The sequence below is a fragment of the Agelaius tricolor genome, unplaced genomic scaffold, assembly GCF_023055355.1.
Source record: "Agelaius tricolor isolate 1412-34295 unplaced genomic scaffold, bAgeTri1.0.p SCAF_13, whole genome shotgun sequence".
NCBI lineage: Eukaryota > Metazoa > Chordata > Aves > Passeriformes > Icteridae > Agelaius > Agelaius tricolor.
The window spans coordinates 4,297,394-4,321,704 of record NW_027269273.1 but is presented as its reverse complement, the minus strand read 5'-3'; the positions used below and the strand labels follow the sequence as shown (position 1 = coordinate 4,321,704).

The 24,311-nt window shown below is 50.9% G+C and overlaps 3 protein-coding genes across 4 annotated transcripts; 1 reads left to right on the top strand and 2 right to left on the bottom strand.

Moving 5' to 3' along the window:
* Nucleotides 1-1,310: 1,310 nt before the first annotated feature.
* Nucleotides 1,311-10,714, bottom strand: LOC139595655 (protein ecdysoneless homolog). Its single transcript, XM_071439195.1, has 14 exons — nt 10,699-10,714; nt 10,225-10,392; nt 9,243-9,360; nt 8,796-8,883; nt 7,643-7,821; nt 6,769-6,964; nt 5,758-5,886; nt 5,486-5,611; nt 4,633-4,718; nt 3,968-4,074; nt 3,371-3,548; nt 2,860-2,927; nt 2,556-2,782; nt 1,311-2,036 (listed from the first exon to the last, which is right to left on the bottom strand). Exons 1-14 carry the CDS (start codon nt 10,712-10,714, stop codon nt 1,824-1,826), a joined length of 1,899 nt encoding a protein of 632 aa, XP_071295296.1. The 3' UTR covers nt 1,311-1,823.
* A 326-nt stretch (nt 10,715-11,040) lies between these two features.
* On the top strand, nt 11,041-16,493 carry LOC139595400 (C-type lectin domain family 2 member B-like). Of its 2 annotated transcripts, none has more exons than XM_071438511.1 (6): nt 11,041-11,605; nt 12,110-12,196; nt 12,882-12,980; nt 13,083-13,264; nt 13,472-13,572; nt 13,663-16,493. In XM_071438511.1, the coding sequence occupies exons 2-6, from the start codon at nt 12,181-12,183 to the stop codon at nt 13,775-13,777; spliced, it is 513 nt and encodes a 170-aa protein (XP_071294612.1). In that variant the 5' UTR covers nt 11,041-11,605; nt 12,110-12,180; the 3' UTR covers nt 13,778-16,493. The 2 variants fall into 2 exon arrangements, with proteins under 2 accessions (XP_071294612.1, XP_071294611.1); XM_071438510.1 differs by having other exon boundaries at nt 11,048-11,605; nt 12,110-12,502.
* LOC139595654 (protein ecdysoneless homolog) lies at nt 16,451-24,008 on the bottom strand. The gene is given in 13 exon segments (XM_071439194.1): nt 16,451-17,166; nt 17,685-17,911; nt 18,001-18,055; nt 18,057-18,069; nt 18,513-18,690; nt 19,110-19,216; nt 19,775-19,860; nt 20,624-20,749; nt 20,896-21,024; nt 22,066-22,136; nt 22,300-22,313; nt 22,512-22,629; nt 23,674-24,008. Coding segments are annotated over 13 exon segments (1,572 nt in total). The 5' UTR covers nt 23,909-24,008; the 3' UTR covers nt 16,451-16,953.
* Nucleotides 24,009-24,311: the final 303 nt, after the last annotated feature.

Below are 24,311 nucleotides of genomic sequence, written 5' to 3'. Positions count from 1 at the left end.
GCAGGGTTTCTTTCCATTGATACCCTCAACATTGCAGGTGAATGGGGATTCCCCCAGTTGAAACACAGACAATAAGGGAAAATTAACCAGTTAAACAACTCCAGAACACACTCTGACAGAAATCCATTGAAAGGGAACCCCACACCACTTGTGTGGTTCCCTAATTAATTCCATCAGGCTTCCTCCACTAAAAACACTCTCAGAATTAAAAGTGGAGATGCTTGGTGTGTTACCTCAAAGCATGGAAGAAGCAGCATGGAAATGCTTCTTCTTCCATGGCAAACTCTCCTGGGAGCACTCCCAGAGCCTTGCAGGGCTCCCCTGTGAAGCTGCTGAACAAATGGAAATGGCTGGGATGAGCACAGCCCCAGAGAAATCCCAGCCCCACTGATGGAAAAGTCAGATTATCCAGCAGCAGCATCAGCTGGAGTGTTTGCAAAAGAGCAGCTTTGTTCTGAACCCCAGCTTAGGAGCTCTCCTCATGCACTAAGGGAGTCCTTCCATCTATTTGGACATTTTCTATAGCACAGGACACACAGCAGTTAAATGTGACCATGTTCTTCAACTCAATCATTCTTTTTAAGTATCTAAAGTTGATCTAGCTACTCATCAGTGGAGAATTTTATGAATTTTCAGTGGAAATTACCTTCCCTGGTCAAACACCAACCCCTCCCAAGGTTCAAGTACCTCTGTTTTCCACCACTAACTGCTCATTATCCTTGTCTCAATTAAAAAACCTCTGTTAACCCCATTTTTCCACCACACATTTGTCTGAGTCTCTCACCTCTCAGCAGTCCAAATTCCTTGAAATTCAGCAGAACCTTCTTCACACTTCCCAGCTCTTGTTGTCCATCTCTAATCCCTGTCCAACCTGCCAGTGCTCTCCCTGAACTGCTGACAAAGTAAATCACACAACATCAGTGGAGGACAACTCATTAATTGCTGAATGAAAAGGAAATAAAGAGAAATTAAGAAGCTGATTTGGACCCAGCAGGACTGAACTGTCGGTGTCTGTGTATCAAGAATTTCTATGTATTTTATTTCAAATTTATCTTGTTGAAACTAAAGTTGTCATATTTAAAATAGATTTTTCATTCCACATGAAAGCAACATGCTGCATGCCTTCCAACCACATTTTCACTGAAAAAAACACCCCAAAACTGCTCACCCTGGGCTCACATAAAGCTACTGCTGGCATGATGCCAACATTCAGCAATAATGGAATTCATTCAGAAAATGAACAATTACAAAAATAATTTCACTCCAAGAACTGCTACTGCACTGAGGAAGTTATAAACACCTTCCAAAAATTCAGTAATCAAGTTGTATTTCTGTTTTTATTGAAATAAAATTTAAAAATACTTCTGGCCAATATTTACACATTTGATCCAATCACTCTTCCTGCAATGTGGTATTTCCCCACCTCCCCCACAAGCAGCAGCATTTTCAGAACAAGAACTGCTCCCCAGATTTTGAACCCACTCAGCAATGGGTAAAAGGACATTTTAGAAATGTGGCAAATTGGATAACTGAATGGAAAAATGGAAGACAGGTTTCAAAATAAAAGAAAATTTCATTTCAGTGACTCATTCAACATCATTGTTCAGTTTTCTGAAATTGTGTCATCACTAAGAAAATCTCATTTCCATTCCAAGACAGTGTGCAAACAGAAGCTTTTGCATGTAAATTCCCCCTGCTGAAGTGACACATAATGAAGAGAATGCTCTAAATTGAAACCTTTGGGCTCTTCTTCCACATCCTGCTGTGTGTCTGTGCTTCACCTCCCCAGCAGCCACGTCTTGTCCAAAGCCTCTCCTGCCTTCTCAGCTGCCAGTGAGCTCTGTGCTCTCAGGTAAATTCAGCCCCAGGCTCTGTAAAATGTTCGAGGTGGGTCCTGCCAGGCCAGCCTGGGCACTGTAGGACTCGAGCAGGTTTGCCACCAGGTTCATGTCCACATCCAGGGCTGCCAGCTCAGCAGCCTCAGCTCCACAACCAGGGCCAGCACTCTCACATGGGGCTGCTCCAACAGAACTTGCCTGCAGAGAGTACCAAGAGAAAGCTTTATCAAATTGCAGGAGCAGATTTCAGGGGAAAAAAAAGGGTAAATCACAGGAGAAAAGAAACAACAATTGTGCAGCCAACAAAGTCCAGTACACTCCTGAGTCCTGACAGACAGGAATTCAGACACCAAATGCTCATGCCAGCTGAAAATCACCACTGTCCATTACCCAGACTAGGTTCCAAGAGAAGGACACAAAGTGTTGCTGAGTCCTGCCTCAGCTTCCTCTGGGAGAAAACTACTACAGGAGCTCAAAGTGAAGCTGCAGCTGCTTCCCCTACTACTAAAAACAGGGAAATGGAACTAAGCCTTGGAAAAGATGGGCAAATTCCAGGCTAAGGTAAGCTTTAGTTTATAAAAAACGTACGATGGTGCAGGTCCAGCACACTTGGCTTGCACGTGGGAAGGTTCCAATCCCATTGCTCAGAATGGCCACTTGCAGCCCATTCCCTGCTTGCACATTTCTGCTGCAGATCAGAGCTCAAGGCACACTCACCCCTCTCTTGTGGCTGCTGAAGCTTTTCCCAACGTTGGTCTGTGCCAGCTCACGGTCCATGTCCCTCATGTACGCCTTGAGACTGCCCACGAGCTCCTCAGGAGACACCTTCTGCTCCTGCCTTTCATTCCCAGCATCCAGCTCTTCATCATCCTCATCTGAGAAACCCAACTCCTCCTCCTCCTCCTCATCCAGATCATCAGAATCCAGCTCCTCCGAGTCTGCCCCTGGACATGATTTTGGGTCAGTACAAGAGCAAAGAAATCAGTGCTGGGATTGGTTTCAAATATAGAAGCCATCTCACCTAAAATTCTCTCCAGGGCTTTCGTAAAAGAATCCACATCAAAGGTAACGTGGGACTCATCAGATGACCTGAAATATAAAAGGATTTTTAAGGAAATGAAGCTTCTATGCCTGCCTAAGCCTGACACAGGCACAAGCCATATTGATTTCTCTCAAGCCAGGACTGAAGTTGGACATTTGAATTTAAAAGTCCTCAGAAGCTTGAAGCCTGTATGCATTAGACATCAAACAGTGAGTGGAAGAATTCTTGGCATAAAGGAGAAAAATTGAGAAGACCACAAAATCCAACTGAGGGACAGAGAGCAGCTCAGCTTGCAGCACTTGAAGCTGCACCAGTGCCAGAGTGGCACCAAGCTGATTTAAAGCAAGTACATGTTCAGTGCTCTGGCTTTGCTTCAGGCCCTGCTCAGCACAGCACCTTCAATCTCTGATTCTCTACCTCACAGAAGCAGCCACAGGGCTGCAGCAGAGTGCAACATTCCACACCAGACCCAAACTCCAAGTGCCACTACCATGGCAGTTCTGCTCCTTCGTGCGTGGAGACTTTGGACACAAAAGCCTTCATGCTCTCAGCAACTGCTCCCAAGTCATAGTTTTGCTCTTCCTCATTTGTGGAAGGAAGGGACTCATTTCTTGTCTCCTTCAGCATCTGATCCAGAGCACCTGGTGTAATATCCAGCCAGCTGTCATCTGAAAGAACACAGCACAGATCTGTGACTCTGCACAAGCTGCTGGCCCACAGGCCCAACCCAGCTGACTGACAGGACTGCAGCCATCCTGCAGCTCAGTGCTGCACTTCAGCTTTTGTGCTGGTCCTGGGTCACACACAGCAAAGGCAGAGAGAGGCTGAGAGGAACTGAGTGGAGATTTCTTGTCACTACTTAAAAACTCTGCTTTGCAGAGCTCAAGCTAAGAGAGACCATTCCAATCACTGAGAAGCCTTTGGCCACTAAGGGGAGGAAGAAAGGCTTACTCTGAACTGGGAGAGCCAATCCAGTGTTTAGTCTCAAGGAAGGCTGGATTTGCTCTCCCTTCCCAGCTGCCAGCATTGCCCCTCTCCCCCCACAAATAATCATCTGTAATAGGAATAATCCCCCCAGCCAGCTCACCATCCTCTGCAGGAAGACAAGCTGCTGCTCTCTCAAATTCCTTCAGATCAATGGGTGTTGTCTGTAGCAGTGTCAGGATTTCATCACCTGGGCTCACTTCATCACAGCTAGAAGAAAAGAAATCAATTTACCAAAATGGATTCAATGGGATCACATGCTCTGCACTTAGGTTATCACTTGAATTACTCATTTTTCCTTCTGTGCAAACATATCCAAAAGGGAAATTAATCTGGGCAAGTACCAGAGCACTACCCAGAGCATTGGCCAAAACAGGACACAGTCAGTCCCTGCAACTCCCAGCTGATGGCTCCAAAGCCCATTGGTCATGGCTCTTTTCCTTTACTTTTAATTGGCCTTGGCAAATATTAAGATTACCAGATCCCAAACAGCACAGACTGGAAACTCAAAAAACTAACAGTCAAGATATTATGGGCTGGCAAAGCCTCAGATATTTCTGTAGTGGTTTAGTTTTTGGATTTGATCTTCCAGAGAAATCCACAGCCAGACCCTTGAGCAAAGGAGACAGATGACCCTGTGTTCATTATTCACTGTGACTGCTTTTCAATGAAACTTTAAAGGGTTCAGGTGTTTGTAACAAGGATTTCAAAGGTCACTTACAGGATTTGTAGGGTCTATGACACTCATGAATTTCAAGCAGCTCTCACCTTTCTGGCACTGCAACACATTGCTGGAAGTGATCTTCTGCCATGTGCAACAGTTCCAGGTACTTGGCTGATCCTTCCATTTCTCCCTATGGAATGCAAGTCACAGGCATGAACCCAAACAATTCTCCCTCCCCTTCCTCTTCACAGCCAGGCTTCCTCAGGATGACTGTTGGTCACACAGAAATGCTGAGAGAACCAAAACAACTAAGACCTCTTGGCCATGTACACTTGGAACTCAATACAGCAAAGGGCCATTCCTGTATTTCAAGTATATTTAATATAGGATATTAACCTAAGAGTCTCAAGAAAGTTGTCCAATTTTATTACCTTCAAGTAAGTACTCAATTTATGTCCCATTTATTAACTTCAGAGAAGTAGTCAAAGGCATCTTTTAAAAAAACCCCACAGAACCTCACCAACACCCCCAGAACTCACAAAAACCACACACACATAAAAATTACACTTGCATGGGCCCAGATAGGTCATTGGTGTTATGTATGGATCTTGCAGAATATTGAATTCTAGAGGGGTGGAAATGAAATGCAAACCTGTGAAATCAGTTACACCTCACACAATCACATATGGTGGTTTTCCTCACTCAAGTGTAGTTCTCCCCTTGCTTTAGATGAATGAATCAATCCCCACATCTTGCTTTTTCCTTTTCAATTTCCAAAATAAATTACTTTCAAAGGGGAACAAACTGCACACGTCCCCTTTAAAGACATTCATTCATTTCACACAGAGATAAGCATTCAAGCTCTGGCCCCACTGCAACTCCTCACACAAGTTCAAGGGTTAAAATGTATTTTCCCAGGAATGTTTAAAGGCCACAGACACTGAAATAATCACAGACCTTGAAATAATCCTTCTCCTTCAAGCTCCTCAGGAATCTCTCCCACAGAAGACCGCTTAACACGTTTCTCTTGGCATCAGGAGCCACTTTACTGCTCTTGGAGCACAACATTTCAAAGCCATGAGCCTGCAGATAAAAGATGCAACAACAAGAGGTTCTCAAGGTGTGACAGACTTTGCTCACATTTTCCTGCACAAGCAGGCAACGTCCAGACAAGGACCCATTCCCTGGACATGCATGAAGCAAGTCCAAAATGCAGCAGAAATCATTACCAGCTTCATGCCCAGCTCGTAGGCTCTGTACTGAGGATGAGATGGGGCGGGCAGGGTGTACCCACTGCGTCTGTCGGGAACAAACTGCTGCTGCACCAGCTGTGCATACAGACACCGAGTGAAAGTCACCTGAAACAGGCAGAGCAGAAACAAACACTCCCTGCAGCGGGACTCTGCTGGGGACAGCATCCAACTCCCTCCAGGCTCACCAGAGTGGCTTTGAAGGCACCCCTAGTACAGGCAGTACCTGAGACTGCATTCTAAATATATCCTAGACAGATTTTTCTGAGAAATTGCTTTGCAGACTTTACAAAGTTTGTCCCAAATTGAAATACCCAAGTAAGTACGAACTTTTGTCAGTCTAAATACATAAGGAAAAATCCTCAGTATTTTGTATGCACATTTACTAGGTGTATTTTCAATTAAAATGAAACTTGATTAGAAGATTTTGTCAACAGTTTCCAAGTCCACAATTTGACTCTAAAGCTTATTTTCAGGAGTCCTGTGGTACAACTCTGTAACAAAGTGAATCAGATACAACAGTGCTTGGACAGTGCTCACAAAACACTTCATAAAAGCTTTCCCAGAGCCCTGAGAGCACAGCTGAGAAGGTGAAAAGCCTGGGAGTGAACCACTGGTGAGGGGCAACTCCTCCCGTTGGCTGGCAGGGCTGTCAAACTGCTCTGATCACACAAGGAGATCAATTTACTCAGCAGGCACTTCAGCAGAGGAACTGTTATCACAACCTCTGGTTTCAGATACAATTCTCTCATGAGCAGCCCCCTGAAAGTCCAGCCACATCGATCCAGAGCAGTTATTAATGGAATGACCTGGAAATTCATCCCTCTAACTCGTATTTTTCAGTTGAATCTCTGTGTTTCTACACTGGCTGCAGAACCCTTGTCATTTAAGGGAATGAAGTGACCAGGCTTGAGGAGAGCACTCACCGCGGCCATCGCAGGCTTTAGAGGAGCACACAGCCCGGCCAGCAGGGGCTCTGAGAGCACTTACCAGGGCCATCACTCGCTGCTCGGCAGGGAAGGTTCTGAAAGGGCGCCGGCAGGCCGCCAGATCGCCCGGCTCCCGCAGGTAGAAGGCCTGGACGGCCGCAGCCACCAGGGACGGGCGCAGCCTCAGCACGGCCGCGATCCCGGCCGGGAGGAAGCAGCGGGCTCGGTGCAGCGAGGCCTGGATCTTCTCGGGATACCTGAACGGCAACAGAGCGAAGGGAGGGCACTGCGAGTTAACCACTCCTTCTTTAGCACGAGGCCCCTTTCCCTTCAGTATTTACTGGGATCGTGGGTCAGAAGATTATTCTGGAGCTAAAACTTGGCCAATCTAATGCCTACAATGGCTGTTTCTATCATACATACTTATATAAATGTACATGGCTCATAAAATTCAATCCCCCATGTGGGTAAGATGAGTCCCTGTGGACTTAACCAACAGACCCAGCTATCCAGTATTCTTTGCCATATTTGCTGTCAGATCCTTGCAAAAACCAAAGCACAGGGCTGAGCACAGCTGTGACAAGCTGAGGCCCTGACAATTCTGCTGGTTCTACATTTTAGATCAAATCCTCTTTTTCCTCGTGCAAAGGGCTCCAAAAAGATGACAGAACTTTCAGATCTTTCAGTCTAAGGAGGATGTGAAGGAAGAGTAACTTTTGTCATTGTCAGGGCTGGAATTACAGCAGTGAAGCAGTTTGAGATCCCCAGACCACAGCCTACAGGACACTGATCCCCCTCTTTCCAAGGAAAACCTCCAGCTGCTGGTTTCTGAAAAGGAACCAACTTGATCCCATCTGCTGGGGAAACGTTTAAAGCCCAGGGAGCCCAGAACCAAAGCCCAGAGCTGCAGAGGACCCAAATGCAGCCCCACGTACCCATGGATGCGTTTATTCAGCGCGGCTCTGATGGGCTCTGCAGCCAGGAGCTCCTCGGGGCGCGTGGATAACAGAGCCAGCGCCTGGGGCACCGTGGGACAGGGAGCAGAGAGGGCCCAGCCCTGCTCCCCAGGCTCCCCCGGAGGAATGATGTGCAGCTCTCCTTTGTAAAAGAACACCTGGCAGGCAGGAAGGCTCTCATCACACAGGGCAAGAGCACTCACACACACAAACAGCCATGGAACATTTCATTTCGTATCCAAATGCATCGGGTTGAACACTGACAGTATAAAGGACAAATAGAGAACCAATGCAGGAAGCAGCACAGCTTTTCTAAAAAGCTTATTTGAGATGCCAGAGACCACGACCCAACCAGGAAAAATCCCTATTTTAACTGCAACAAATATCATCAAATATATCTTGTTTCCTTAACAACAATAATTGTTACACGTTTCTCTTCAACTAGAGAAGTGCTTCAGGAGAACCAGGATAGCCTGACTGCTTCAGAGCACCACAGGCATTAAAAAGCAGCAGCATTTCAGCTGCCACATGCGACCTCTGCTGGTTCCTGATCCTAAGAAAAGCCCTGAATGCAACGTTCTCAACTCCCTCACTCTGTCCCCTCAAACAAAAGGAAAGTATGAGCCTGACACTCCAGGTACACACTTGCAATCCTTTTGGGTGTTGTGTCCCAGCCCTTTTAACAATCTTGGAGTAGGGGAAAAATAATTGAACAATTTTTTTGCTAATGACCAAATTAATGATCTCCATTTTAATCCACTGCCATTAGCAACCATCCATATCCAGGTGCAGGTGTCTGCTCATAATTTCACCTGGACCAGACAAAGCCTGTGTCCTTACAGAGACAGCAACACTCCAGCCCTGAGCATTCCCTACTCTGAGGGCAGCAAATCCTCTGCCCTAAACACTCCACAACATGGTAGAAATAAAAAAATCCAAGTAGTTCTAGCAGAGCTGGAAAGTTCAGGTGGATTCAGGAGTGCTCCTGAAGGGAGCAACAGTCAGGGACAGACAGCACTCTGGATTTTCAGAGGCAACCACACCACTTGGCTAGAAGTACAAGAGAAAACTCCAGCTGCTACATGAAAGGCCACTGGCTCCCCCTTGCCAACTGTACACAAGCTTCACTCACCCTGTTTTCACTGTTCTCAGGATTCAGCCGCTTTGGCAGAAAATCAGCTGCTTCTATCAAGAGAAACTCTCCATCGTTGTCATCAATACTGGCCAAGGAGAAATTAGAAATTTAGCAGGAAAAGCCTTGCAGAGCACAACAACACACTTCTGAATCCACGTCTGCTGGGATTTTCAAAAAATATTCATAAACCCATAGAAAGGCTTAGGTTAGAAGGGACCTTAGAGATCAGTACCTGGTTCCAACACCCTGGCCACAGCCAGGCACACTTTCCACTAGCCCAGGCTGCTCCAAGCCCCATCCAACCTGCCCTTGGACACTTCCAAGGTGTATGGGATGGGGAAACACCTCCAAGGATGGGCAATGGTAAGACAGGACCTTCAGAGCACAGGCACTGCCCCTTTTGGCAGCCCTCGCACAAAAGCAGCTCAGCAGCACCCGCCTTACCTGGCTGCCAGCCCCGGGAACTCCCTGGTGATCTCCCGGAACAGGTACACAATGAACCACTCATCCTCCACGTTATCCCCGAACACCGTGGTGCCGCACAAGTGCGCCGGGATCTCGCCTGCACGGGGCAGAGAGAGGACAGGCGGCTCAGCAACGCCATGCCAGGAACAGATTGTCCCCACAGGCTGCGGAGTCTCCCTCACTGCGGATATCCCAGACCCTGCTGGCAGAATCTTGTGTCCTGTGCTCGGCCATGGCCCTGCTGCTGCAGGGAGGGGGCACCAGATGCCTCACTGCGTTACCCCGTGCTGTGACACCGAGAGGCTGGGAAGCCGCCGGGTCCCCCTCACACGCTCCCGGGTCCCCCTCACACGCTCTCGGTTCGAGCCCGCCGGGTCCCCCTCACACTTTCCCGGTTCCCGGCCGCCGGATCCCCCTCACACTTTCCCGGTTCCCCCTCAGACGCTCCTGGTTTCCGGCCGCCGGGTTCCCCTCACACCACGCCCCCCCCAATTCCCCTTCAGAAGCCCTCAATTCCCGGCCACCGGGGCATCCTCACACGGCCCAGCTCCCCTTCACACGCTGCCAGTTCCCTGCCGCCGGATTACCCTCAAAAGATCCCGGTTCCCGGCCGCCAGGTGTCCCTCACACTCTCCCGATCCCCCCTCACAAGCTCCCGGTTCCCGGCCGCCGGATCCCCTTCAAACGATCCCCCCCCCCCACTTCCCTCTCAGACGCTCCTCGAGTCCGGCGGCAGGGTCGTCCTCACACTCTCCCGGTTCCCCCTCAAACGCTCCTGGTTCCCCCTCACATGCTCTCGGGTTCCCCTCACACCCCCCGGTCCTCCCCCCTCACACGCCCTCGGGTCCCGGCCGCCGGTCCCCCCTCACACGCTCCCGGTTCCCGGCCGCCGTGTCCCCCTGCCAGTCCCCCCGCTCCGGCCGCTCCTCCCGCCGTGCCTCCCGGCCCGCTCCCGGCTCACCGCGGCCCGGCACGTAGCGCAGGCGGAACGGCTGCCGCTGCCACACGGAGGCGGCCAGGAGCGGGGCGAAGCGCACCAGGGCCAGCTCAGCGCCGGCCCCCGCAGCGCCTCCATCGCGCCGAGGCCCAAAGCGCTCCGGCCCCGTCCAAAACTCAGCAACCCTCAACCCTGACAGAAATCCACCCTGACATAAATGAGTCTTAACAAAATTCAATAGAGGAATAAAACATAACATTATTCAGATCTGACTTTGCTTAATTCTTCCAACACTAAAATAATATTGAAATAAAACATAACCGAACTAACAATCAAGATCCTTAAAAGTTCTGGGTACTACAAAATGTACCTTATTCTGCCGCTATTAATACCAAAAGGCACTGAAAATGGGAACCAAGCGTGGTTGAAATAATGGCATGATGGATTTACTGGAGGGATTAGAAAAGTGTGACAAATGTTGACCCTATGTAATCTAACATTGAGAAAAACTCATGGCAGCCACAAATTTTATGGAACCATAAATTTACTCAGACCTTTTAAAGTGCAATTGTACCGAAAGAAACAACAATGTAGAATTTGGCAAAGTGTCCAACAAACCGGGAGCTTCTCGAGATTGTATTTAGTGTAACAGGACGTGGTAAATGTTAGCAGCATTTCTGTTAAAGGAGTTCGATTGTGTTACGCTGCACGTAACAATAAGGCACTGGATTTACCGCTTTGAATCACTCCAATAACAATTCTCAGAGAAATCAGAGTTCACTCGAAACACAAGGTTAACTTTAAGAAGCATTTCAGCCCATGTTTACGGCATTCTAGAGCACGGTGCGTGAGGCTTCAGTAACCAGGGGCAGTCAGAGCCCTTGCGGCAAATGCCGGGGGTTCGCCCCGCCGCAGGGTTGGGGAGCCACGGGGGGGGGAGTGAGTTCCGCCGGGGCCAACGGAGACGCCGTGACGCAGCTGGCAAAGCGGAGCCCCGGAAGCGGGGAAAGCCCCGACGGAGCCACGGGCAGCCGACGCGCCTGACTCTTGTTCCGACACCCCCAGTGGTTTCCATTGCGTTCAGCAGAGAGAAAAAGACTTGGGTTGAGATCCCTCCCTCCGGGCTCCCCGAGGCGGCAGAACGGTGAAGGAGCCGATCCCGGCGAAGGCAGCGGGGAGCGCCGGGCAGAGGGGACCACGGCGGGAGCGGGGAGCAAAACGACCGCACCGGGGATGCGTTCCCGCCCGCTGATTGATCGATTCGGCCTTAAACCATAAAGCACTCCAAAAACGGGAATTTACAGAGGCAGCGGTGGCTCCGCGTGTGTCAGCCTGGGACCGCAGCGGCGGCGGCACCGGGAGCCCGGCGAGGCGGCGGCGGAGCTCGGAGGCGGCTCCAGGCCAGGTGGGAGCCACGCTCGGTGCTGCCCCAGCTCGGGGCTCGCTGCGGGCGGAGGGGCCGCGCTGAGGGCCGGGGGGTTCTGGCGAGTTCCTGGTGGCGGCTTCCCCCGTTCACAGGCAGGGAGCCGCAGCGGCCGTGCCGGCGCTCGGTGTGCCCGGGCTCCAAGGCGCCGGGGCAGGGAATGCGGGGCACAATGGCGAGCAGCCCGGGGCTGCTGCTTCTTGCCCCTCGGCAGGGCCGGGCTCCGAGCCGCAGCTGCCCCGGGCCAGCAGCAGCCGGCAGCTCGCAGGCGCTGTCAGCGCCCGGCCCGGCACGGAGCTGGGCTGCAGCGGCTGCAGAGCCACAGGGGCCGGGGCTGCGGGCACCGAGAGCTCCCGGAGGCTGCGCTTGTCTCCGCAGCTGCTGCCGCACCTCTGGGCAGCAGGGACAGCGCAGCCACAGCTGGCACCGCCCTCCTGAGCCCCCAGCGCCCGCACCAGCAGTGACCTCTCCCCGTGTCCCTTTCAGGCTGCCATCAGCGCGGCTGTGAAGCTGTTCCCGAGGCCGAGCTCCCAAAGGATCTGCCAGCAGCACTCCTGATGTGTCAGGAGCAAGGTGCTGTTTGTTCTGGGCAGAGAGATGCCGGCTGTGAGCAGGAGGAGAATGAACTCTGCTCCATCCGAGCAGTTGCGAATGAGCCCCAGCATCGCCAGCAGGGACCAGCAGCCGCGGTTCCAGACCTGCCTGGGGCCCAAGAAGCCTCTTGGCATAAGCAGGGGGATGCCACTTGTGAGTGTGCAGTGAGTGCAGATGTGGAGAATGGATTCTGCACCAGCGATGGGAGTGTGAGGGAGCCCCTGGGTCCTCAGGGCACATCAGCAACCAAGAATGAACACAAAAGGAACCTCAGAAGAATCCTGGGTGAGTGCAGGGCCACCCCTGTGGCCTCCAGGGTGGGGACAGTGTCCCCTCCCAAGGGCAGGGCTGGCAGGTGTGTGGCTGTTTCCCGATGTCTGGCAGAGGCCTGGTGCTCTGCTGGGCCCCATCAGTGGCTGGAAGCAAGAGCCCCAGCTGCCCCCAAGGCTGTGCAGTTCTCCTGCTGCAGCCTGTGCCCACAGCTGTGTCCCTGCCTGTGCCCACAGCTGTGTCCCTGCCTGTGGCCAGGCTCTTGGCTCTCTGGCTGCCAGCTGAGTGAGGCCCACACTGGCTCAGGGCTCCCTGCTCTGCTCCCTGGCCATGGGCTGAGCAGATTGCAGGCCCGGCTCTGCTTCTGGCAGCCAGCAGCTCTTTCCTGCTCCAGGTGAATGCATCAGGGGCCATCCCGTGGGCACGGCGGTGCTGATTCTGCTGCTCCTGGTGCTGGTGCTGGCTTTGGGGGTGGCCTTGGCTGTGCTGGCAGGTAAGGGAGGGGCAGCAGCCGGGGCCCAGCCCCTCGGGGCAGAGTGGGCTCCCTGCTCCCTGCACAGGGCAATCCTCAGACCTTCTCCTCTTCCCCCTGCAGCACCACAGGTTCCAGTCACACCTGCCACCTCACAGTGTGTTCTGTGCTGTCCCCATGACTGGGTTGGCTACAAGGGGGTCTGCTACTACTTCTCACGGGATTACAGCACCTGGGATCAGGGTCAGGAACGGTGCTCCGAGCTTGGGGCCTCCCTGGCCATTGCCAAGGATGAGGAGGCCATGGTGAGTGAGGGGCTGCGGGCGGTGTGGGGTGGCTGAGGGCAGCCTGGGGGTGCTCCTGGGCCGGGCTCGGTGCTCGTAGGGCCGGGGCTGCAGCCCTGGGCCGGGGCCTTGCAGGGAAGGAGCCCCGGCGTGCGGGGGGAGCCCCGGGCCCGTGTCTCCCCCCGAGGGGCCGGGGCAGCTCCCACTCCTCCCCTCTCTCCTGGGCAGGATTTGCTCTCCCGTGTCTGTGGGAAGGTCGATTACTGGCTCGGGCAGCCCAGACGGGGCGAGCGCCTGCACTGGGGGGACGGCAGCAGCTACAGCTCCCGGTGAGTGCCGGGGAGCCGGGCAGGGCCTGGGGGCACAGGGGCACAAGGGCTGCCCCTGGCAGCCAGCGCTGCCTCTGCTCCTCCCTGCAGGGTTCCTGTCCTCGGCGATTCCCAGTGCGTGTACCTGGCTGACAAGAGATTGAGGAGTGACAACTGCTCCAGTGAGCGGCCGTATCTCTGCAGCAAGGCCCCAGCTCCCCTGTAACAGGGGCTGCAGAAAGGACCTTCTCCACACTGGGCAGTGCCAGCTTCACCTCTGAGCCCAGCACAGCGCTGTCCTTCCTCAGCTGCACCCTGTGCCTTGCCCTTCCTCTCAGGGTCACCTCAGTGCCTCTTCATGCCCAGTGCCAACGCTGGGCTGGGGCTGCAAAGGAAAAGTCTCTGCAATCCATCCTGCCACTGGTGCTGCCTGCAGTGAGTGCATTGCCCTCATGACACAACAAGCCCCAATGGGAAATCCAAATCGCCCTGGGCTCTTGGAAATCATCACAAACTGGCCTGAATGTGGCACTTGTGAACTGTCCTTGGAAGAGGAGGAAGAGCAGCTGACACATGCTGAGGAGAAATCTCACTTTCTGCATCAGGCACCTGACTGCGAAGAATGGTCTGTCTGTCTGTTGCAAAGGATCTGACTGTCCTCCTGTGGGAGGAATCCCAGGCTGAAACAAGACAAGGATTTCTCTCCATGAGGGAGAAGCAGAGACATGACATGACTGTAACCCCCATCCCTCTGTGCCACTGTGTGGTGTGGAGGGGATGGAATCAGGGTAAAGTGAAGCCCAGGAAGGTAAAGTGAACTGTCCTCCTATGGAAGGAATCCCAGGCTGAACAAGACAACGATTTCTCTCCCTGAGGGAGAAGCAGACACATGACATGACTGTAACCCCCATCCCTCTGTGCCACTGTGTGGTGTGGAGGGGATGGAATCAGGGTAAAGTGAAGCCCAGGAAGGTAAAGTGAACTGTCCTCCTATGGGAGGAATCCCAGGCTGAACAAGACAACGATTTCTCTCCCTGAGGGAGAAGCAGAGACATGACATGACTGTAACCCCCATCCCTCTGTGCCACCGTGTGGTGTGGAGGGATGGAATCACGGTAAAGTGAAGCTCAGGAAGGACAGAACAGTGTGGGGAAGGTGCATTTTTAGGATTTGCTGTACATCTCATTCCCTTGCTCTGATTTGTTTAGTAATAAATTGAATTAAATATAATTTCCCCACTCCAGGCCTGTTCTGCCCATAATGAGTAAGAGATCTCTGGCTGCCTTTCTTGAGGCCCCCAAGCCATTCCTGCTGTGTTCTGTTGCCTGCCCAGGGGCAGGAGCAGAGGCACTGAGCGCTTTTGCTGGCCCCAGGCACCTGGCCTGGCCCGGCCCAGCCCAAGAATCCCTGCCACCATTCCCTGCACCGTTACCCGGCCCCACGGCTGCTCCGGCTCCGCAGGCAGGCGGCTCCAGGAGTTCAGAGAGGGCAAAATGGGAGCGAGGGACAGGAGGCAGCTGGTGCCAGTGGGTGAAATGGCTTTGCTGGAGCTGGCAGGGAGAGGAGGAGCATGGAGAAAGTGGAGCAAAGTAAAGGTGGGAGAAAGAGGGACAAGGTGCTGGGGATGGCCATGGGGTAGGTGGGCATTTCACTTTCCAGCTCTGTGCGAGGAAAGGAAAAGTTGTTAAATCCAACCAAGAAAAGAGGGAGAAATAGCAGGTGGTGGAAATCTCTGACAGTTGGGATTCATTTGATCTGCCTGAAGTGCAAAAGCCAACAGTCTCCAAGCACCACCAGAGCTGTGATGTGCCTGGCCCTGCCCCTCCCCTGGCTGCAGCAGCCGCCTGTTGGGACAGGCCCTGTTCTCTAAAAGAGCTGCACTCAGGGACCATTGGGGCAGTGCTGGGTAAGAAGTGAGGAATGGGAAAGGGTGGGAAGTGTGAAGGGAATGAAACAGAATGGTATAAAAACAAATGATAACAGAACTGCACCAGGAATGGCCACGGATCACTGTCACCAAAAGCTGCACTGAGGGACGGCCACCTCAGCCTAGGAGCTCTCCTCATGCACTAAGGGGGTCCTTCCATCTAATTTGACCTTTTCTATAGCACAGGCCACTCAGCAGTTAAATGTGATCATGTTCTCCAACTCAATCATTCTTTTTAAGTATCTAAACTTGATCTAGCTACTCAGCAGTGGAGAATTTTATGTATTTTCAGTGGAAATTACCTTCCCTACTCAAACACCAACCCCTCCCAAGGTTCAAGTACCTCTGTTTTCCACCACTAACTGCTCATTATCCTTGTCTCAATTAAAAAACCTCTGTTAACCCCATTTTTCCACCACACATTTCTCTGAGTCTCTCACCTCTCAGCAGTCCAAATTCCTTGAAATTCAGCAGAACCTTCTTCACACTTCCCAGCTCTGTTATCCATCTCTAATCCCTGTCCAACCTGCCAGTGCTCTCCCTGAACTGCTGCCAAAGTAAATTACACAACATCAGTGGAGGACAACTCATTAATTGCTGAATGAAAAGGAAATAAAGAGAAATTAAGAAGCTGATTTGGACCCAGCAGGACTGAACTGTTGGTGTCTGTGTATCAAGAATTTCTATGTATTTTATTTCAAATTTATCTTGTTGAAACTAAAGTTGTCATATTTAAAATAGATTTTTCATTCCACATGAAAGCAACATGCTGCATGCCTTCCAACCACATTTTCACTGAAAAAAAAAACCAAAACTGCTCACCCTGGGCTCACATAAAGCTACTGCTGGCATGATACCAACATTCAGCAATAATGGAATTCATTCAGAAAATGAACAATTAGAAAAATACTTTCACTCCAAGAACTGATACTGCACTGAGGAAGTTATAAACACCTTCCAAAAATTCAGTAATCAAGTTGTATTTCTGTTTTTATTGAAATAAAATTTAAAAATACTTCTGGCTAATATTTACACATTTGATCCAATCGCTCTTCCTGCATTGTGGTATTTCCCCACCTCCCCCAAAGGCAGCAGCATTTTCAGAACAAGAACTGCTTCCCAGATTTTGAACCCACTCAGCAATGGGTAAAAGGACATTTTAGAAATGTGGCAAATTGGATCACTGAATGGAAAAATGGAAGACAGGTTTCAAAATAAAAGAAAACCTCATCAGAGTCATGCATTCAACATCGTGTTTCAGTTTCGGAAATTGTGTCATCACTAAGAAAACCTCATTTCCATCCAAGACAGTGTGCAAACAGAAGCTTTTGCAGGTAAATTCCCCCTGCTGAAGTGACACATAATGAAGAGAATGCTCTAAATTGAAACCTTTGGCCTCTTCTTCCACATCCTGCTGTGTGTCTGTGCTTCACCTCCCCAGCAGCCACGTCTTGTCCAAAGCCTCTCCTGCCTTCTCAGCTGCCAGTGAGCTCTGTGCTCTCAGGTAAATTCAGCCCCAGGCTCTGTAAAATGTTCGAGGTGGGTCCTGCCAGGCCAGCCTGGGCACTGTAGGACTCGAGCAGGTTTGCCACCAGGTTCATGTCCACATCCAGGGCTGCCAGCTCAGCAGCCTCAGCTCCACAACCAGGGCCAGCACTCTCACTTGGGGCTGCTCCAACAGAACTTGCCTGCAGAGAGTACCAAGAGAAAGCTTTATCAAATTGCAGGAGCAGATTTCAGGGGAAAAAAAGGGTAAATCACAGGAGAAAAGAAACAACAATTGTGCAGCCAACAAAGTCCAGTACACTCCTGAGTCCTGACAGGCAGGAATTCAGACACCTAATGCTCATGCCAGCTGAAAATCACCACTGTCCATTACCCAGACTAGGTTCCAAGAGAAGGACACAAAGTGTTGCTGAGTCCTGCCTCAGCTTCCTCTGGGAGAAAACTACTACAGGAGCTCAAAGCGAAGCTGCAGCTGCTTGCCCTACTACTAAAAACAGGGAAATGGAACTAAGCCTTGGAAAAGATGGGCAAATTCCAAGCTTAGGTAAGCTTTAGTTTATAAAAAACGTACGATGGTGCAGGTCCAGCACACTTGGCCTGCACATGGGAAGGTTCCAATCCCATTGCTCAGAATGGCCACTTGCAGCACATTCCCTGCTTGCACATTTCTGCTGCAGATCAGAGCTCAAGGCACACTCACCCCTCTCTTGTGGCTGCTGAAGCTTTTCCCAACGTTGGTCTGTGCCAGCTCACGGTCCATGTCCCTCATGTACGCCTTGAGGCTGCCCACGAGCTCCTCAGGAGACACCTTCTGCTCCTGCCTTTCATTCCCAGCATCCAGCTCTTCATCATCCTCATCTGAGAAACCCAACTCCTCCTCCTCCTCCTCATCCAGATCATCAGAATCCAGCTCCTCCGAGTCTGCCCCTGGACATGATTTGGGGTCAGTACAAGAGCAAAGAACTTGCTCTTGTAATCAGTGCTGGGATTTGTTTCAAATAAAGAAGCAATCTCACCTAAAATTCTCTCCAGGGCTTTTGTAAAAGAATCCACATCAAAGGTAACAAAGGTCATCATCAGATGACCTGAAATATAAAAGGATTTTTAAGGAAATGAAGCTTCTATGCCTGCCTAAGCCTGACACAGGCACAAGCCATATTGATTTCTCTCAAGCCAGGACTGAAGTTGGACATTTGAATTTAAAAGTCCTCAGAAGTTTGAAGCCTGTATGCATTAGACATCAAACAGTGAGTGGAAGAATTCTTGGCATAAAGGAGAAAAATTGAGAAGACCACAAAATCCAACTGAGGGACAGAGAGCAGCTCAGCTTGCAGCACTTGAAGCTGCACCAGTGCCAGAGTGGCACCAAGCTGATTTAAAGCAAGTACATGTTCAGTGCTCTGGCTTTGCTTCAGGCCCTGCTCAGCACAGCACCTTCAAACTCTGATTCTCTGCATCACAGAAGCAGCCACAGGGCTGCAGCAGAGTGCAACATTCCACACCAGACCCAAACTGCAAGTGCCACTACCATGGCAGTTCTGCTCCTTCGTGCGTGGAGACTTTGGACACAAAAGCCTTCATGCTCTCAGCAACTGCTCCCAAGTCATAGCTTTGCTCTTCCTCATTTGTGGAAGGAAGGGACTCATTTCTTGTCTCCTTCAGCATCTGATCCAGAGCACCTGGTGTAATATCCAGCCAGCTGTCATCTGAAAGAACACAGCACAGATCTGTGACTCTGCACAAGCTGCTGGCCCACAGGCCCAACCCAGCTGACTGACAGGACTGCAGCCATCCTGCAGCTCAGTGCTGCACTTCAGCTTTTGTGCTGGTCCTGGGTCACACACAGCAAAGGCAGAGAGAAGCTGAGAGGAACTGAGTGGAGATTTCTTGTCACTACTTAAAAACTCTGCTTTGCAGAGCTCAAGCTAAGAGAGACCATTCCAGTCACTGAGAAGCCTTTGGCCACTAAGGGGAGGAAGAAAGGCTTACTCTGAACTGGGAGAGCCAATCCAGTGTTTAGCCTTAAGGAAGGCTGGATTTGCTCTCCCTTCCCAGCTGTCAGCATTGCCCCTCTCCCCCCACAAATAATCATCTGTAATAGGAATAATCCCCCCAGCCAGCTCACCATCCTCTGCAGGAAGACAAGCTGCTGCTCTCTCAAATTCCTTCAGATCAATGGGTGTTGTCTGTAGCAGTGTCAGGATTTCATCACCTGGGCTCACTTCATCACAGCTAGAAGAAAAGAAATCAATTTACTGAAATGGATTCAATGGGATCACATGCTCTGCACTTAGGTTATCACTTGAATTACTCATTTCTCCTTCTGTGCAAACATATCCAAAAGGGAAATTAATCTGGGCAAGTACCAGAGCACTACCCAGAGCATTGGCCAAAACAGGACACAGTCAGTCCCTGCAACTCCCAGCTGATGGCTCCAAAGCCCATTGGTCATGGCTCTTTTCCTTTACTTTTAATTGGCCTTGGCAAATATTAAGATTACCAGATCCCAAACAGCACAGACTGGAAACTCAAAAAACTAACAGTCAAGATATTATGGGCTGGCAAAGCCTCAGACATTTCTGTAGTGGTTTAGTTTTTGGATTTGATCTTCCAGAGAAATCCACGGCCAGACCCTTGAGCAAAGGAGACAGATGACCCTGTGTTCATTATTCACTGGGACTGCCTTTCAATGAAACTTTAAAGGGTTCAGGTGTTTGTAACAAGGATTTCAAAGGTCACTTACAGGATGTGTAGGGTCTATGACACTCATGAATTTCAAGCAGCTCTCACCTTTCTGGCACTGCAACACATTGCTGGAAGTGATCTTCTGCCATGTGCAACAGTTCCAGGTACTTGGCTGATCCTTCCATTTCTCCCTATGGAATGCAAGTCACAGGCATGAACCCAAACAATTCTCCCTCCCCTTCCTCTTCACAGCCAGGCTTCCTCAGGATGACTGTTGGTCACACAGAAATGCTGAGAGAACCAAAACAACTAAGACCTCTTGGCCATGTACACTTGGAACTCAATACAGCAAAGGGCCATTCCTGTATTTCAAGTATATTAAACAATATTAACCTAAAAATCTCGATAGTGTTGTCCAATTTTATTACCTTCAAGTAAGTACTCAATTTATGTCCCATTTATTAACTTCAGAGAAGTAGTCAAAGGCATCTTTTAAAAAAACCCCACAGAACCTCACCAAAACCTCCAGAAGTGACAAAAACACCACACACATAAAAATTACACTTGCACGGGCCCAGATAGGTCATTGGTGTTATGTATGGATCTTGCAGAATATTGAATTCTAGAGGGGTGGAAATGAAATGCAAACCTGTGAAATCAGTTACACCTCACACAATCACATATGGTGGTTTTCCTCACTCAAGTGTAGTTCTCCCCTTGCTTTAGATGAATGAATCAATCCCCACATCTTGCTTTTTCCTTTTCAATTTCCAAAATAAATTACTTTCAAAGGGGAACAAACTGCACACGTCCCCTTTAAAGACATTCATTCATTTCACACAGAGATAAGCATTCAAGCTCTGGCCCCACTGCAACTCCTCACACAAGTTCAAGGGTTAAAATGTATTTTCCCAGGAATGTTTAAAGGCCACAGACACTGAAATAATCACAGACCTTGAAATAATCCTTCTCCTTCAAGCTCCTCAGGAATCTCTCCCACAGAAGACCGCTTAACACGTTTCTCTTGGCATCAGGAGCCACTTTACTGCTCTTGGAGCACAACATTTCAAAGCCATGAGCCTGCAGATAAAAGATGCAACAACAAGAGGTTCTCAAGGTGTGACAGACTTTGCTCACATTTTCCTGCACAAGCAGGCAACGTCCAGACAAGGACCCATTCCCTGGACATGCATGAAGCAAGTCCAAAATGCAGCAGAAATCATTACCAGCTTCATGCCCAGCTCGTAGGCTCTGTACTGAGGATGAGATGGGGCGGGCAGGGTGTACCCACTGCGTCTGTCGGGAACAAACTGCTGCTGCACCAGCTGTGCATACAGACACCGAGTGAAAGTCACCTGAAACAGGCAGAGCAGAAACAAACACTCCCTGCAGCGGGACTCTGCTGGGGACAGCATCCAACTCCCTCCAGGCTCGCCAGAGTGGCTTTGAAGGCACCCCTAGTACAGGCAGTACCTGAGACTGCATTCTAAATATATCCTAGACAGATTTTTCTGAGAAATTGCTTTGCAGGCTTTACAAAGTTTGTCCCAAATTGAAATCCCCAAGCAAATATAAACTTTAGTCATTCTAAATACATTAGGAAAAATCCTTGATATTCTGTAAAATCCCCATTTGAACTGCAACAAGTTTTGTCAAATACACCTTGTTTCCTTAACAACAATAATTGTTACACGTTTCTCTTCAACTAGAGAAGTGCTTCAGGAGAACCAGGATAGCCTGACTGCTTCAGAGCACCACAGGCAGTAAAAAGCAGCAGCATTTCAGCTGCCACATGCGACCTCTGCTGGTTCCTGATCCTAAGAAAAGCCCTGAATGCAACGTTCTCAACTCCCTCACTCTGTCCCCTCAAACAAAAGGAAAGTATGAGCCTGACACTCCAGGTGCACACTTGCAATCCATTTGGGTGTTGTGTCCCAGCCCTTTTAACAATCTTGGAGTAGGGGAAAAATAATTGAACAATTTTTTGCTAATGACCAAATTAATGATCTCCATTTTAATCCACTGCCATTAGCAACCATCCATATCCAGGTGCAGGTGTCTGCTCATGATTTCACCTGGACCAGACAAAGCCTGTGTCCTTACAGAGACAGCAACACTCCAGCCCTGAGCATTCCCTACTCTGAGGGCAGCAAATCCTCTGCCCTAAACACTCCACAACATGGTAGAAATAAAACAAATCCAAGTAGTTCTAGCAGAGCTGGAAAGTTCAGGTGGATTCAGGAGTGCTCCTGAAGGGAGCAACAGTCAGGGACAGACAGCACTCTGGATTTTCAGAGGCAACCACACCACTTGGCTAGAAGTACAAGAGAAAACTCCAGCTGCTACATGAAAGGCCACTGGCTCCCCCTTGCCAACTGTACACAAGCTTTACTCACCCTGTTTTCATTGTTCTCAGGATTCAGTGACTTTGGCAGAAAATCAGCTGCTTCTATCAAGAGAAACTCTCCTCGTTTTCATCAATACTGGCCAAGGAGAAATTAGAAATTTAGCAGGAAAAGCCTTGCAGAGCACAACAACACACTTCTGAATCCACGTCTGCTAGGATTTTTTTAAAATCTTCATAAACCCATAGAAAGGCTTAGGTTAGAAGGGACCTTAAAGATCAGTACCTGGTTGCAACACCCTGGCCACAGCCAGGTACACCTTCCACTAGCCCGGGCTGCTCCAAGCCCCATGCCACCTGCCCTTGGACACTTCCAAGGTGTATGGGATGGGGAAACACCTCCAAGGATGGGCAATGGTAAGACAGCACCTTCAGAGCACAGGCACTGCCCCTTTTGGCAGCCCTCGCACAAAAGCAGCTCAGCAGCACCCGCCTTACCTGGCTGCCAGCCCCGGGAACTCCCTGGTGATCTCCCGGAGCAGGTACACAATAAACCACTCATCCTCCACGTTATCCCCGAACACCGTGGTGCCGCCCAAGTGCGCCGGGATCTCGCCTGCACGGCGCAGAGAGAGGAGAGGCGGCTCAGCAACGCCATGCCAGGAACAGATTGTCCACACAGGCTGCGGAGTCTCCCTCACTGCGGATATCCCAGACCCTGCTGACAGAATCTTGTGTCCTGTGCTCGGGGACGGCCCTGCTGCACCAGGGAGGGGGCACCAGATGCCTCACTGGGTTACCCCGTGCTGTGACACCGAGAGGCTGGGAAGCCGCCGGGTCCACCCTCACACTCTCTCGGTCCCTCCTCACACGCTCCCGGTTCGAGCCCACACACTCCCGGCTCCCCCTCACACGCTCTCGGTTCCCGGCCGCCGGATCCCACTCACACGCCACAGTTCCCCCTCAGACGCTCCTGGTTTCAGGCCGCCGGGTGCCCCTCACACCCCCGCCCCTGGGTCCTCCTCACACGGCCCAGCTCCCCCTCACAGGCTGCCAGTTCTCGGCCACCGGTTCCCCCTCACATTCTCCCGGTCCCCACTCACACTCGGCCGCCGGATCCCCCTCACACTTTCCCGGTTCCCCCTCAGACGCTCCTGGTTTCCGGCCGCCGGGTTCCCCTCACACCACCCCCCAATTCCCCCTCAGACGCCCTCAATTCCCGGCCACCGGGACATCCTCACACGGCCCAGCTCCCCTTCACACGCTGCCAGTTCCCTGCCGCCGGATTACCCTCAAAAGATCCCGGTTCCCGGCCGCCAGATGTCCCTCACACTCTCCCGGTCCCCGCCTCACAAGCTCCCGGTTCCCGGCCGCCGGATCCCCTTCAAACGATCCCCCCGCCACTTCCCTCTCAGACGCTTCTCGAGTCCGGCCGCAGGGTCCTCCTCACACTCTCCCGGTTCCCCCTCAAACGCTCCTGGTTCCCCCTCACATGCTCTCGGTTTCCCCTCACACCCCCCGGTCCCCCCTCACACGCCCTCGGGTCCCGGCCGCCGCTTCCCCCTCACACGCTCTCGGTTCCCGGCCGCCGTGTCCCCCTCCCAGTCCCCCCGCTCCGGGCGCTCCTCCCGCCGTGCCTCCCGGCCCGCTCCCGGCTCACCGCGGCCCGGCACGTAGCGCAGGCGGAACGGCTGCCGCTGCCACACGGAGGCGGCCAGGAGCGGGGCGAAGCGCACCAGGGCCAGCTCAGCGCCGGCCCCCGCAGCGCCTCCATCGCGCCGAGGCCCAAAGCGCTCCGGCCCCGTCCGAAACTCAGCAACCCTCAACCCTGACAGAAATCCACCTCGACATAAATGAGTCTTAACAAAATTCAATAGAGGAATAAAACATAACATTATTCAGATCTGACTTTGCTTAATTCTTCCAACACTAAAATAATATTGAAATAAAACATAACCGAACTAACAATCAATATCCTTAAATGATCTGGGTACTACAAAATGTACCTTCTTCTGCTGCTATTAATACCAAAAGGCACTGAAAGTGTGAACCAAGCGTGGTTGAAATAACGGCGTGATGGATTTACTGGAGGGATTAGAAAAGTGTGACAAATGTTGACCCTATGTAATTTAACATTGAGGAAAACTCATGGCAGCCACAAATTTTATGGAACCATAAATTTACTCAGACCTTTTAAAGTGCAATTGTACCGAAAGAAACAACAATGTAGAATTTGGCAAACTGTCCAATAAACCGGGAGCTTCTCAAGATTGCATTTAGTGTAATAGCATATGGTAA